The following is a 15,163-nucleotide window of genomic DNA, read 5'->3' as shown; positions in this document are numbered from 1 at the left end:
TCTTAGAACAGTTTTTTTTTTTTAAGATTTTATTTATTTATTTGACAGAGAGATTACACGTATGCAGAAACTGCAGGCAGAAAGAGGTGGGGGAAGCAGGCTCCCTGCTGAGCAGAGAGCCGATGCAGGGCTCAATCCCAGGACCCTGAGATCATGACCTGAGCTGAAGGCAGAGGCTTAACCCACTGAGCTACCCAGGTGCCCCTTATGACAGGTTTATTAACCATTCAGAGTTCCTTTTTGGTAAACTATCCTTTGTTCACCTGACCATTTTCTATCAGGTTTTCTGTCACATTCATTTAGAGCTTAATTAGAGATACAAATCTATTGCTTGTCATTAAAGCAGAGGCTTAACCCACTGAGCCACCCAGGCACCCCTGCTTTACTTAACTTATTAGAAATTGGTTTCTAGGGGAGCACAACTGGATGGCTCAGTGGGTTAATGGTCTGCCTTTGGCTCAGGTCATGGTGCTCGCTTCGGCAGCACATATACTAAAATTGGCTCAGGTCATGATCCCAGTGTCCTGGGATCGAGCCCCGAATCGGGCTCTCTGCTCAGTGGGGAGCCTGCTTCCCAGCTCTCTCTCTGTGCCTCTCTGCCTACTTGTGATTTCTCTGTCTGTCAAATAAATGAAGAAAAAAAAAAAAAGAAATTAGTATCTAGGAAGACGAATTGGGTACCCAATTGTCCCAGCATTATTAATTAAAAATTCTGTCTTCTTCCAACTCATCTGAAGCCATATATCACTAAAGTATCCATAAATGTGTGGGTTTATTTCTGGGATTTATGTTCTATGTCATTAGCCCATTTAATTATTCTGGCATTAGAATCACTTGGGTTACAACAGGTTGCTGGCCATACCTGGAGTTTCTGATTTAGTAAGTCTAGTGTATAGTCTGAGAACCTGCATTCCTAACAAATGTGTAGGTGATGCTGCTGCTGCTGGCCAGATGATCTAGCACATACTCTTGAGAACTACTTGGTCTTAGCAACTAGACCAGAGCAATCATCAGCCAACTATTTCTTTCTTTCTTTCTTTCTTTCTTTTTAAAATAATTTATTTATTTAACACAGAGAGATAACAAGTAGGCAGAAACAAGCAGAGTGAGGAGGAAGCAGGCTCCCCGCTGAGCAGAGAGCCCGATTCGGGACTCGATCCCAGGACCCTGGGATCATAACCTGAGCCGAAGGCAGTGGCTTAACCCACTGAGCCACCCAGGCGCCCCGCCAACTATTTCTTAAAGAGCCAGAAAGTATTTTAGGCTTATGGGCGACTTGATCTCTGCAAAAAGCATCCACAGATGATAAATAAGAAAGCATAGTTGCATTCCAGTAAAACTCTACAGAAACAGCAGTAGCCTGCTTTCCCCTACTCTTAAGATAATTCCAGGCCCTTAATAAAATGCCAGAGAAATGACAGAATCAGCTTTTCAAGTTATACCTAAATCTTCCTGGAAATTTACTTGCGATCATGCTATTTCTACATGTTCCGAATATCAGTTTTGACAACAGGCAGTTTTTACAAAAAGGTTTACAAGACAAACCTTCAGTATTTAGACAGGTTTACTGCCTTAACAAAGTGTTATAATCTTCTACATAAATCTTAGGCATCTTTTATTAAGATTGCTTCATAATTTCCTCTGTATTATTTTGATTTTTCAATGATACTTTTTCATTTGAACATTACAGAAAATTTCAAATACACTCAACAGTAGTATAATTAACCCCCCTATTCATTATGTAGCCTCCAAAACCATTAAACCACAGCCAATCCATTTCCATCAACTTCTCCTTTTCCTATATTTTGTTGAAGCAAATCCCAGGAACCCATCCTTTAATAAATATTTTAGTACATATTTCTGGAAGACACAAACACTTAACCACAGGAGCATTATCAAACTCCCTTGAGAGAAAGGTCCTTGGGGCACCTCGGTGGCTCAGTGGGTTAAGCCTCTGCCTTCGGCTCAGGTCACGATCTCAGGGTTCTGGGATCTAGTCCCACATCAGGGTCTCTGCTTAGCAGGGAGCCTGCTTCCCCCTCTCTGCCTGCCTTTCTGCCTACTTGTGATCTCTCTGTCAAATAAATAAAACTCTTTTAAAAAGGAAAAAAAAAAAAAAGGAGAAAGATCCTTAGAAATAATATTCTGTTCAAAATTCCAATGCATCATCAGTATCAAATTTTTAATCAGAATCCAAAAATAGTTTACATATTACAATTAATTGGAATATCTCTAAGTTTGTTAACTGCTACTTCCATCTCCCCTCATCTCCACAGCTTATCTGTTGAAAAAAAAATCTTGGTTGTTTAGTGTAAATATATCTTTGAAAAGTTTTTTTTATTATGTTTGATTCTGGTATAGAAAAATACAACTGATTGATTTTTTTAAATTTTATTTTTATTTATTTATTTGACAGAGAGAGAGATCACAAGTAGACAGAGGCAGGCAGAGAGAAGGGAGAAGCAGGCCCCCCACCGAACAGAGCGCGCGATATGGGGCTCGATATGGGGCTCAATCCCAGGACCCTGGGATCATGACCTGAGCTGAAGGCAGAGGCTTAACCCACTGAGCCACCCAGGCGCCCCCAACTGATTGTTTATAGGTGCTTTGGTAACCAATCAATCTGTTCAATTCTTAATTTTAATAGCTTATCTAAGATGCTTTGGGCTTTTCTATGCATATGGTCATTTCATCTGCAAATACTGATGGGTGTTATTTGTTCTTTTCTTGTTCTCAAACTCTTTTTCTTCCCTTTGTCTTGGCTTATCCTCCTTAACAATATTGGAAACAATTCATTTCCATTTCTATGGATTTAACCTATTCTAGACATTTCATATAAATGTGGCCTTCTGTGGCTGGCTGACTTGACTTAGCATATTTTCAAGGTTAATCCATGTAGTGCAGCATGGATTAGTACTTCACTCCACCTTTTAGTGAATTATTATTTCACTGTATGGATATACCATATCTATTCATGAAGTGATCGATATAAGTTAGAGACATCTATACATTTAATCTGCATATGGGCCCCATATTAAATTCTTTAAAACTAGAGTTTCTTGTGTTTTCTTCTACAATTACATAGTGAGGAGAAAAATACAATTATTTCTTTCACTGTTTTACACCTGTAACTACATTATCTTATTCCATCCGGTAGAACTTTTAATGTAACATTAAATAAAAACGGACAGCAAACATCTCTAGTTGCTGATTCATCTGGCCAATTAGGATACTTGCTGCTAATTTTACTTATTATATTTAAGTAATTTCCCTTTTGGTTCTTTCTTATTAGTTTTTATTAAATTTTAACTGACTTCAACATCTTCTGATAAAAATCATTATTTTCTCCTATTATTTGTTGATGTACTATGAATATTTCCATACTACGCTATCCTCTTATTTGGAATAAACCTTTATTATTATTATTATTACTGATACACTGCTAGGTATTTCTGAACATCTATTTAGAAAATCCTCCTTTGTGGGCGCCTGGGTGGCTCAGTGGGTTAAGCCTCTACCTTCAGCTCAGGTCATGATCTCAGGGATCTGGGATCGAGTCCCACATCGGGCTCTCTGCTCAGCGGGGAACCTGCTTCCTCCTCTCTCTCTCTCCGCCTGCCTTTCTACCTATTTGTGATCTCTGTCTGTCAAATAAATAAAATTTAAAAAAAAAAAAAAAGAAAAGAAAATCCTCCTTTGTATTTGAGAGTTTTCTATTGTTCTTTGGGGATTACTATCTTTACTTTTGATATTAAAATTACATAGGTTTCATAAAATAATTAGAAAAAATTGGTTTTTTGGTTTTAAGAAAAGCCTGAAATCATTTGTATATTATTACATGAGAGTTCCTTACAAACTGGAAAAATCATCTGTGAAGCCCTCTTATCACTGTGCCTCTTCAATGGTAAAATTCTAAGTAGCTTTTACACTTATGTGGTAATTCACATTTTTCTATTATTGTTGGGTCAATTTTTGGACCTTCTTTTTTTTTCCTTTTTAAAAAATTTTTAATTTTTTATTAACATACAATGTATTATTAGCCCCAGGGGTACAGGTCTGTGAATCGCCACGTTTACACACTTCACAGCACTCACCAACCACAGCACATACCTTCCCCAATGTCCATAAGCCCACCACCCTCTCCCTATCCCACCCCCCCAACCCTCAGTTTGTTTTGTGAGATTAAGAGTCTCTTACCGTTTGTCTCCCTCCCAATCCCATCTTGTTTCATTTATTCTTTTTCTACCCCAACCCCGCCATGCTGCATCTCAACTTCCTCCTATCAGGGAGATCATATGATAATTGTCTTTCTCAGATTGACTTATTTCGCTAAGCATAATATCCTCTAGGAACTTCGTATTTTCTCTGTCCCCCCAGTTACACACAGAATTTCATTATAATTAGGTAAAATTAAAAGAAATTTACAATAGCTAACAGCAAAATAATAACTGAGTGCTTACCATTTGTACTAGTTTAAGTGCTCAGAATAAATTAACTCTTAATTCTCCCAACAACCCTTATGAAATAGGTGTTTTCATTTTAAAATTGAAGAAAATTCTTTGAATATTTCTTATGTGTATGGATATAGGTCTTTTTTTTTTTTTTTAAATCATTCCTACTTCCTTTATATATTTGGTTCTTTTCACCTTAACCAAGCTCACAAGGTGCTAGTTATTCTTACCAATTTTTCAAAGCACCAGGATTGGGTTTTGTGCTGCTTCTTTTTTAATAAATTTCTATATTGTTAATTTTAATTATATTTCCTGGTAATTTATTCTTTTCATTCCTTTTGGTTTACTCTGTAAATTTTTCCCTAATTACTCAAGCAATTCATTTATTTTCTATTTTTAAAATAAATAATGATGGTTTATAAAATTTTCTCAGACAACAGCTTTAGGCATATCTGACTTTGATGGTATTTCCTTTAATTTTCCCCAATTATAATTTTGCCTCAAACATTTCAGTGTCATTTTAAAAATTATTTTTAAAGTTATGATTTATAATTTTATCAGATTATGACCACAAAGAATGTGGTCTAGAAAATTTTTTCTTTTTAGAACTTCTTACTGCATGATCAATTTTTTGAACTCTTTCTTTAACATAGGATAGAACATGTCTGACAGAAGATGGTACCTGGTAGAGATCATATTTTCTTTCAATTGTCAATATAGTGTTTTCATGGTTTCCTATCATCTACTACAGATGAAAAAAATGAATGCCAGTTCGATTTTCCTTCCTTTTCTAATTTCTATCTACAAATTTGAAAGACGAATTTTTCCTTATCCTTACAATTCAGCAACCTTATTGCTAACTTCAGAAAATCCATAGAAATCCAAACAATTGTGGTCTTGACTCTCAGGCTCTGTCTGACAAGCCCTCTTCTCAAATAGTCCCTCAGCTCCTGGCAGGAACAAAGGGAATAAGCCATCTACCTGTCATCCCTGTGGAGACCCATGGAAACCTACCAACAAAGATGTACTCAACTGTCGTGCCTACTGAATTATCCAGAAGAAACAGGAAGGGAGAGGGAAACAGAAATGTGTATTCAAACCACCAGTTTTCTGTTATCTCCTATTAAACTTATTAGCAGTGATTTCCAACTAATACACGAAACCATTCTGAGCTTTCATAACCTTGCTCCTAATTTTCTAAAGTTCAACTTTCTTTCAAGCTACATAGAATTTAAAAAGAATGATCTTACCTAAAACAGCTTCAGTTTAGGAAAAATTACTTCCTTTTAGGTAAAATTAAAAGAAATTTACAATGAAAAACCACCTCAATAAACTGCCACCAATCTTTAGCACCTGCATTTTCTAGACATTCTGTTACTATACCTGATCATGTATGTCAACCATTACTGCATTTTGCTGGGGTGGATGAGCAGCAGGGTGTAACAGACGGGGAGATACATTCGGAGGGTGGAAGGCTCGAGGTTCCTCTATTGCTTGCTGCTGTGCATAAGGGAGATGGTGATAATTTTCATCTTGACTAATGGAATTATGTCGAGACAGACGATCCCTTCTTCCTCTCTGGCGCCTGACAGGAGGACTATAATATAGCAAATGTCAAGAAAGTCATTATAATATTTACTGTTGTGATCCATAAAGATTCTGTGTTGCCTCTTTGCAATACATCAGTTTACGCTAAGGCAAAAGCCTGAGTATTAAATAATTGTGCTGGTTCCCCATCAGCTCTAAAACCAAATTTAAACAACGTTTTTTTAAAAAAAAAAAAAAAAATTACAAAATTTAGTATTCAGCTCTGCAAATATTAGAAATCAATAGCCCACTACTGTCCTTTTTTTTGTTTAATTATACGAAACTGCCTTTTGTAAAGGCAAAAGTAGTCGAATATCAGCAATTCCATTGGAATGAAAAGACGTAACTGAAGAATATCTGTTTACAACTGCAAATACAATAGTAACTCAGTAAATGCTAGAAATGGAAATCACTGAGATAGCATCAGCATAAATATTCCTATAATACACAGAATTTTAAAAGACGTTATGAAGGAAACCACTTTTACTCCCCCTACACCCCAGTCATCTATGTAGTTTAACACAAATTTTGTCAAGTTGTTATTGTGAATAGATTTCCATTCTCTACAATTCCACAATTCACCTCCAAGGCTTTTTACAATGGCTCAGCACTAGTGCAATTCAAAAAAGCAGCCTCATTCAAATGTACTCTACAGGGGCACCTGGATGGCTCAGTGGGTTAAGTGGCTGCCTTTGGCTCTGGTTATGACCACCACCCCCCAGCATCAGGTCCCTGCTCGATGGGCAAACTGTTTCTCTCTCCACTGCTTGTGCTCCCTCAAGCTCTTTCTCTCAAATAGAATCTTTAAAATAAACAAACAAAAGGGCACCTGGGACACCAGGATCATGACCTGAGCCGAAGGCAGTTGGTTAAGCAACTGCCTTCGGCTCAGGTCATGATCCTGGCATAAGGCTCCCTCCCTGCTCAGCAGGAGTCTGCTTCTCCCTCTGCCCCCTGCCCTTCTCATGCAAGTGCTCTCTCTCTCTCATTCTCTATCAAATAAATCTTTTAAATAAACAAACAAAATGTACTCTACATTGGGCAAAAGAGGCCAAACAGTCCCATTCCAAACACAGCTGCACACATCAGATCACCTCTCTACCTCTAAATATGCTTCTTCTCACTCCCAACTCCCCAGTCTTAAAGAGAACAACAACATTCCTCTTTGACATTAACTTTTCAATAGTGCTCCTGATACACATGCCGGGTTCTTGTTTCATTAACTGCCTCCACTAACTTTATTTTAATATTTCTCTTTCTGCAAAATGTACTTAACTTTACTTCAAAATCTACATACTGTATTTCACTGAATTTAAGATGTCATCCACCCTAGAACTCACTTTTTAAATGTTTTGAGATAATTTTAGTATGGTTTTTTGTATACCCTTTGCCCAGCTTTCCTTTATCCTATTATCTTCCATAACCATAGAAAAATTACTAAAATTAATAAACCTTGGTATTGTACTATTAATTAAACAGAGCAGATTTCAGATTTCACTGGTTTTTCCAACTATGCCCCCTCACTGCTGAGAATCCAATACAGGATCTCATTATTGCATATAGTTGTCTTATCTCCTCTTTATATAATTTTTTTAGGGGAGGTGGGGAGGAGCAGAGGGAGAGAAAGATAATCTTAAGCAGGCTCCATGCCTGACAGAGAGTTTGATACAGGGCTCTATCTCACAACCCTGAGGTTCATGACCTGAGCCTGAAACCAGGAGTCAGATGCTTAACCGACCCAGCCCCCCAGGCACTCCTTTATCTGTACAAGTATTTTAAAGGACTGTTGTATGGGGGTGCCTGGCTAGCTCAGTCAGTGGAGCATGCAACTCTTGATCTCAGGGTTATGAGTCTGAGCTGGCTGTAGAGGTTACTTAAAATTAAATCATAAAAATAAATATATAAGATAAAAGACTTGGGGCGCCTGGGTGGTTCAGTGGGTTAGGCCTCTGCCTTCGGCTCAGGTCATAATATCAGGGTCCTGGGATGGAGTCTCGCATCGGGTTCTCTGCTCAACGGGACTCCATCCCAGGATCCTGAGATCATGACCTGAGCCGAAGGCAGGTCATGACCTGCTTACTCCCCTCTCTGCCTACTTGTGGTCTCTCTCTCTCTGTCAAATAAATAAGTAAAATCTTAAAAAAAAAAAAAAAAAAAAAAAAAAGATAAAAGACTGTTTAACATTTTTTTAAAAATTGCCAATTAAACAATGATATACCATCAATTCTAAGTCCTTAATAGATGTTAAGATATGGGAAAATACATACCTTAAAATCTATAAAATATAAAGTACATGTGCTTAGATCATTTATCTCCTAAAAATCTACTCAATCTATTAATTTTTTTTTAAATTTTTAAATGATTTTATTTATTTATTTGAGAGAGAGAGTGAGCGAGCATGAGAGGAGAGATCAGCGGGAGAAGCAAACTCCCTGCTCAGCAGGGAGTCCCATGTGGGACTCGATCCCAGGACTCCAGGATCATGACCCGAGCCAAAGGCAGTCGCCCAACCAACTGAGCCACCCAGGCGCCCTCAACCTATAAATTTTAAGGGCCCCTTTATTACTGTATTATTCCATTGTTGACACTTGGTTCTCATCTTCCCATTCAAAAATCATATCAGCAGCACTCCAACAAAACACAAATTAAGATCCAAGTCCTCATGGTGACATTCAGGTCTATTATTTGATCCCCTTTATCTTTACTATATGGCCTCTCACTAAATGCTATGTGTGCCTTTGGACATTTAGAAAGCGGAATAATTTTTAAAATCTAAAAATAAGAAATAATAATAAAATATGGAGAAATATTTCAGTTGACTTTATATTTTGTTCATTTTATTTTTGGTGTATCATTTGCCACAAAACTGTTCTGTCCGGAGTTTTCTATATGTGTTGTTAATCTGTTTTGTTATAGAAGCTATACATTCCTTATTTCTATTCTCCTAGTGATGACCCTTAATTTTTAAATATATACTTTCACTTTTCAAAACAAAAAACAAAAAACAAAAAACCCACCTAGATTTACTCAGCATTCCTGACAGGCAGAAATTAAACTCTTCTCTCTGCTCTATCCCCAACTCATGTGCAGATCTTTTCTGAATTTCTTTTTCTTTTTTAAACAACAGGCCTTTATTCAGACTTAAATAGTATGTCTTTTTCATTTCCTTTGCTAACCAGTGGTCTTGAATCCTAGTTCTTGCTCTCACTCTTCTACTTCCGGGAGAGAATACAATTTTTAACAATTCTTTCAGGGAGGATTTCTTGCGGGTCAATATGGTTTCTTAATATTTGAAATGCAATTATATTTTGGCTTTATACTTAAGTGATAAATCAGCTGGCAGAACTCAAAGTTTCTGTCTCGGAATATTTGTGAATTTTTATTATTCTTGGTGTAGGTTCTGCAAGTTCACCAAAATCTTGTTCAACACTCAAGTGTTTCTTAAATTCTGAGAAACGGTTTTGCATTATTTCTTTAAAAAGGTCCCTTCAGACCTAGATGTCCATCAAAAGATGAATGGCTAAGGAAGATGTGTCTCTCTCTCTCCCTCCCTCTCTATCTCTCACACAAACACACACACATAGGAATACTATGCAGCCACCAAAAGAAATGAAATCTTGCCATTTGCAATGACATGGATGGAACTAGAGGGTATTATGCTGAGCAAAATAAGTCAACTGGAGAAAGACAATTATCATGATCTCTCTGATATGAGGCATTTAAGAGGCAGGGTGAGGCCTTGTGGGGGTTAGGGAAGGAAAAAGCGAAACAAGATAGGATTGGGAGGGAGACAAACCATATGAGATTCTTAATCTCACAAAACAAACGGAGGGTTGCTGAGGGGTGGGGGGATTGAGATAGGGTGGGGCTGGGTTATGGACATTGAGGAGGGTATGTGCTGTATCAGTGCTGTGAAATGTGTAAGCCTGGTGATTCACAGGCCTGTACTCCCGGGGCAAATAATACATTATATGTTAATAAAAATAATAAATGAATGCATGAATGAAAAAATGAAGGAATGTTTTCTGGGATGTAAAGGAAAAAAAGGTCCCTTCAAGGTGCCTGCTTAAGCAACTGTCTTTAGCTCAGGTCATGATCCCAGGGTCCTGGGATTGAGTCCCACATTGGACTTTTCCTGCTCTGTGGGGAACTTGTTTCCCCTTTCCCTCTGCTTATCACTCCCCTTACTTGTGCTGTCAAATAAATAAAATCTTAAAAGGAAAAAAAAAAAAAGGTCCCTTCAATTGTCTCCGTGTGAAAATATTAGACATACTTAAAACCGATGGATCTGTCTCTATATTTAAACATTTTTATCCACACTTTTCCTTTTGCCTTTTACATTGTATCTGGGAAAATTTCTCCACTTGATCTTCCAGAAACTAGGACACCTTTTCTGCACATTTCCTGAGTTCTGAATTTTTCTTTAGTAAGGTTTCTAGTTGACTTTTATGAATATCCTCTTGCATCTCTCTCGTTATACTTACTTAAAAATTATCTGTTCTATTAACTGTTTAAGTTGTTTTACTGAGTTTAGTGTCCTTCTTTCACTTTGTGCGTTCATCTTTGTATCTTAAATTCTATTAGACTGCTGCTGAATATTGTATCTGCTTGCACAGCCTTCTTCTAGGAGGCAATCTGGCAGCTTAAGCCTATAGCCAGCCTATAATAAAGTACCTAATGGAGAATGAGGTTAAGGAATAACACACACTGCTGAGCAGAATAAGCCTGTAAGTCAGTTTTCTAGGTAAGTGCTTGCTTCCTCCTATCCTCCCCACTCTGTGTTTCCATAAGCTTAGAGCATGATGCTTCTCTTCAATTTAACAAACCTTAACTAGTTACTATTACCATCTGGAAATAGACACCTTTTACATTCCCCTTATGATCCAAAGCTGATCTATGACCCATAATTATGTTCCTAAGCTTACACACTAGTGAAATGTTTCCACATGTATACCGGAACTGTGTACCCTTAAAAGGTTCTTAACAATACTCTATATAATACTAAGAAACTGAGGATACCCATTATTCAATAAATGGATAAATAATGGGGTATCAATATAATGTAAGATTATACCCATTAAAAATAAATGAACTACTGCTATCCACATTAAAAATAAAATGTTTGAGGAAAGCCTGGGTGGCTCAGTTGGTTAAGCCTTTGCCTTCAACTCAGGTCATGATCTCAGGGTCCTGGGATTGAACTCTGCATCGGGCTCTCTGCTCACTGGAGAACCTGCTTCTCTCTCTCTCTCTCGCTGCCTGCTGCTCTGCCTACTTATGATCTCCGTTAAATTAATAAATGAAATCTTTAAAAAAAAAATAGAATGTTTGATAAAGTCAAAGAAGAATACATTTAAATGAGAGTAAAGCCAGCAAAACCTAAAATCACGTTGTTTTAAATACATTCCTAGGTATTAAAAAATACTAACAATGGAATGATGTCAATCACAGAACAGGGTTTATCCTCTAGGAAGGATGAATAGTGGCTTTTGAATTATTAACAATGTTCTATTTTAATCTGGGTGTTGGTACACTTGTGTGTTATCCTTTTAAGTTATGCTTGGTTTACATGTTCTTCTGACTGTATGACACATTTCATCACAAAACAATAGAAAAGAGTACAGCAGGTGCTCAGACTGTAAGCTTGAAAAAAACAACCATATTGTCTCATGCTATTATATTTAACATCTATAAAATATTTCACCTGGGTTGACATACATTATTTTAACCTAAATAAAACTGGGGGGAAATGGACCAAGTAAAAGCTTCAGTGTGTCAACAGAATATAACTCAGAAACAGGTTTATTTTGTCTCATCTGGAACAAAGAACGGTGTTTTCCTTGTTTTATTTTGTTTTTAACGTTTTGTCAGGGAGAGAAAGTGCACACAGAGGCAGAGGGAGAAGCAGGCTCCCTGATGAGCAAGAAGCCAAATTCCAGACTTGATCCCAGGAAGCTGGGTGGTGACTTGAGCTGAAGGCAGATGCTTACCCAACTGAACCACCCAGTCATCCCAAGAATGGTGGTTTTAAGATCCTTCAGTATTAGTTTCCCAGGGATGCCATAACAAAACACCACACACCAGGTGACTTAAACAACAAAAACTAATTTTCTTACAGCTCTGGAGAGTAAAAATCCGAGATCAAGGTGTCAGCATGATGAGTTTCTGGTGAGAGCTCTTTTTCTGGTTTGCAGATGAACACCTTTTCACTGTGTCCTTGCATGCCAGAGTAAATGAGCTCTCTGGTGTCTCTTCTTATAAAGACACCAATCCTATTGGATTGGGGGGCCCTACCCTTATGATTTCATTCAACCTTAATTACTTCCTTCGAGACTCCATCTGCAAATATAGCCACACTGGGAATTAGGGCTTCAACATATGAATTTTGAAGAGACACAAACTTTCAGTCCTTAACACCTTCCTAACTCAAGAGTTTCAATGTTTCTTAGATTATCAACATCCTGGACATGCAAACATGTGTCTCATTCTAAGGATACACAATTCTCTGAAGAAGGAATGTTATGAGCTCAGGCCACAACTGAAGAGAAAGAAGTTCAGAAGAAATACATTGTTCTGAGAAGGAAAGCCAGGGACCAAGTACCATGACAGAGAGGACTGGGCACTGTAATAAACCTCAGTCAGTCTTTCATACCACAGGCTCTACAGTTTTATAAGAAACCTAATTAAGCTCCCAATTGTCTTAAAGATAAATTAGGTATGAAGTGAAAAAGAGGTAGCTCATTTCTAGAGTCTCCATATTTCCTTATAGTTTGGAACTATAAAATGCATTTTTCTGTAATCAGAATTGCTGGCTAGCCCACACAAAGCCTTAAACCATAAAGTAGATGAATTCATATATAATAGTATGGATTCATTTTAGATAAATCACCTTAGCCTCTTTCAATTTCTTCACCTATTAACCACAAGCTAAATGAACTCTCATGCTCTAGTGTGGGAATCTAAACAATGTGTCATGTTTTTCATGTGTGAGTGGAGGAGTACATATGTGTTGATGTGTTTATAAAATGCCCATAGAAAAGAAATGCTTCCTGACATTAAAAAAAAAAAAACCTCATAAAATCTACCAATGGAAGAAAATTTAAGAAATACACTGTCGTCAACTAACCTTCTTCTGTTGCGTGCAGGTGTGTTGCATCGTTCCCCTGAGAAGTGATGTTGGCTTGATCGAACTGAAGGGGGCTGCCTATTTGATGTCATCTCCCATGGTCGCATTGGTGGTGAGGGAGCTGGTGATGCTGATGTATAATCAAAGACTGAATGAGAGAGGCGCTGTCTCTTGGGACTCGGACTATCTTCACTCTGCCAATGCAACAAAATCAACTTAATGAAACCTTTTAAGTATTTTGCATTACTATACGTGCACAGGTGTTTAAATACATGTACCTCAGAGAGTAAAGGAGAGGGAAAATATGTTGTCAACCCAAATTAAATACCTTTAAAGAACAGATTCTAGGTAAGGGAAGGGAGATACAAAGTAACTATCAAATGAAAAGTAAAATCTGTTTCTTAAAAATCATAAAACTCAAAAAAAAAAAAAAAGGGCGCCTGAGTGGCTCAGTGGTTAAAGCCGCTGCCTTCGGCTCAGGTCATGATCTCAGGGTCCTGGGATCGAGTCCCACATCGGGCTCTCTGCTCAGCAGGGAGCCTGCTTCCTCCTCTCTCTCTCTCTGCCTGCCTCTCTACCTACTTGTGATTTCTCTCTGTCAAATAAATAAATAAAGTCTAAAAAAAAAAAAAAATCATAAAACTCATCAACATTTAAGATATACAATAAGGTGATAAGCAATTGTATGGAACTTGACCACTTAAAAAAAATTTTATTTATTCATTCTAGAGAGAGCACTGGTGGTGGGGTGTAGGGGGGCAGTGAAGAGGGAGAGAGAGAACCTCAGGCAGACTCCCCGCCAGTGTGAGCCCAACACCGGCTTGATTCCACAACCTGAGCCAAAATCAAGAGTCAGAAGCTTGACCAACTGCAATTCCACTATGTTCCCCATCAGTTAAGCTACTCTTTTAAGGGTCAATTCTCATCTAAGAGATCAATGAGGAGGGGGTAGAATTCCAGTAGGCCCTTGATTTGATTCTAAATAACACTCTTCTGCTTCTTTATTCCTATTGTTAAGGCCATTAATTTTCTTTAACAAGGCTTATAGGGATAAAACAACATTTACATAAAACAAAGAAACCAGGGGTGCCTGGGGGGCTCAGTTGGTTAAGCCTCTGCCTTTGGCTCAGGTCATGATCTGAGGGTCCCGAAATCGAGCCCCACACTGGGCTCCCTGCTCAGTAGAGAGCCTGCTTCTCTCTCTCTCTGCCTACTTGTGATCTGTCAAATAAATGAATAAAATCTTTAAAAAAAAGAAAGAAACCGTCAACTAATCTAGCGCATCAGTTTTGTTTTGTTTTGTTTTAAAGATCTTATTTATTTATCTGAGAGAGAAATGAGCAGGAGGGAAAGGGAAAGAGAATCTGAAGTAGCCTTTGAACTAAGCCAGAGCACGACGTGGGGCTCGATCTTGTGACTACAAGGCATGACCTGAACTGAGAGTGAGTTGGAAGCTTAACCCACTGAGCTACCCAGTCGTCCCTTTATCTAAATCATCGGTTCTTAACTAGATCATCACAACATTTGGAAAGACATGGAGTTCCAGGTAAACATGAGAGTGGTGGATAATTCAAAACCTGTACTTGTTTCATGTTGAGTTTTCAAGGGTCACAGCACTGTTTATTAGCTATAAAACTGATATGGATCTTAGTTGAATTCAACTCTCTAGGATTCCCCACACATGTCAATTTTCCAATCCAGTCTCATAAAAACTGTCAAAACTACAACTTAACCATATGTCTGGCGAGGGCTATGTGTTTCCTAAGAGAACCTCTCTTATCTAAAATCTACTCCTTCAAGTTTTAATTACTTGGGCATTAAAGCACTTTTGGTTGCAAAATAATTGGCACCTGTTGCCAGCACAAAAAAAATCGAAACATTAGCAAAAGAGTATATACGGCTATAATACTACAACATTAAATTTTTAAGAGATCAGCATATAAAACAGAACTGGTTAAACTGATAGGAATAAAGCAAACTGCAATGGTTACTTCTGATC

The 15,163-nt window shown here is 37.7% G+C and overlaps 1 protein-coding gene across 20 annotated transcripts in view; it reads right to left on the bottom strand.

Annotated features, from left to right (window-relative positions):
* The window catches only part of RNF38 (ring finger protein 38), a 137,617-nt gene that overhangs the window by 16,673 nt on the left and 105,781 nt on the right, over nucleotides 1-15,163 (bottom strand). For 19 of the 20 annotated variants that reach the window (XM_059143628.1, XM_059143631.1, XM_059143626.1 and 16 more), the window contains 2 exons: nucleotides 13,165-13,358; nucleotides 5,835-6,048 (listed from right to left, as the gene is read on the bottom strand). In XM_059143628.1, coding sequence (XP_058999611.1) covers nucleotides 5,835-6,048; nucleotides 13,165-13,358 — 408 coding nt within the window. The remainder of the gene's footprint in view (nucleotides 1-5,834; nucleotides 6,049-13,164; nucleotides 13,359-15,163) is intronic. The other variant, XM_059143647.1, reaches the window with a different exon arrangement.

The sequence above is a fragment of the Mustela lutreola genome, chromosome 12 (assembly GCF_030435805.1).
Source record: "Mustela lutreola isolate mMusLut2 chromosome 12, mMusLut2.pri, whole genome shotgun sequence".
In the NCBI taxonomy this organism is placed as follows: domain Eukaryota; kingdom Metazoa; phylum Chordata; class Mammalia; order Carnivora; family Mustelidae; genus Mustela; species Mustela lutreola.
The sequence above is the reverse complement of the archived record's forward strand: the minus strand, read 5'-3'. Positions and strand labels throughout refer to the sequence as shown.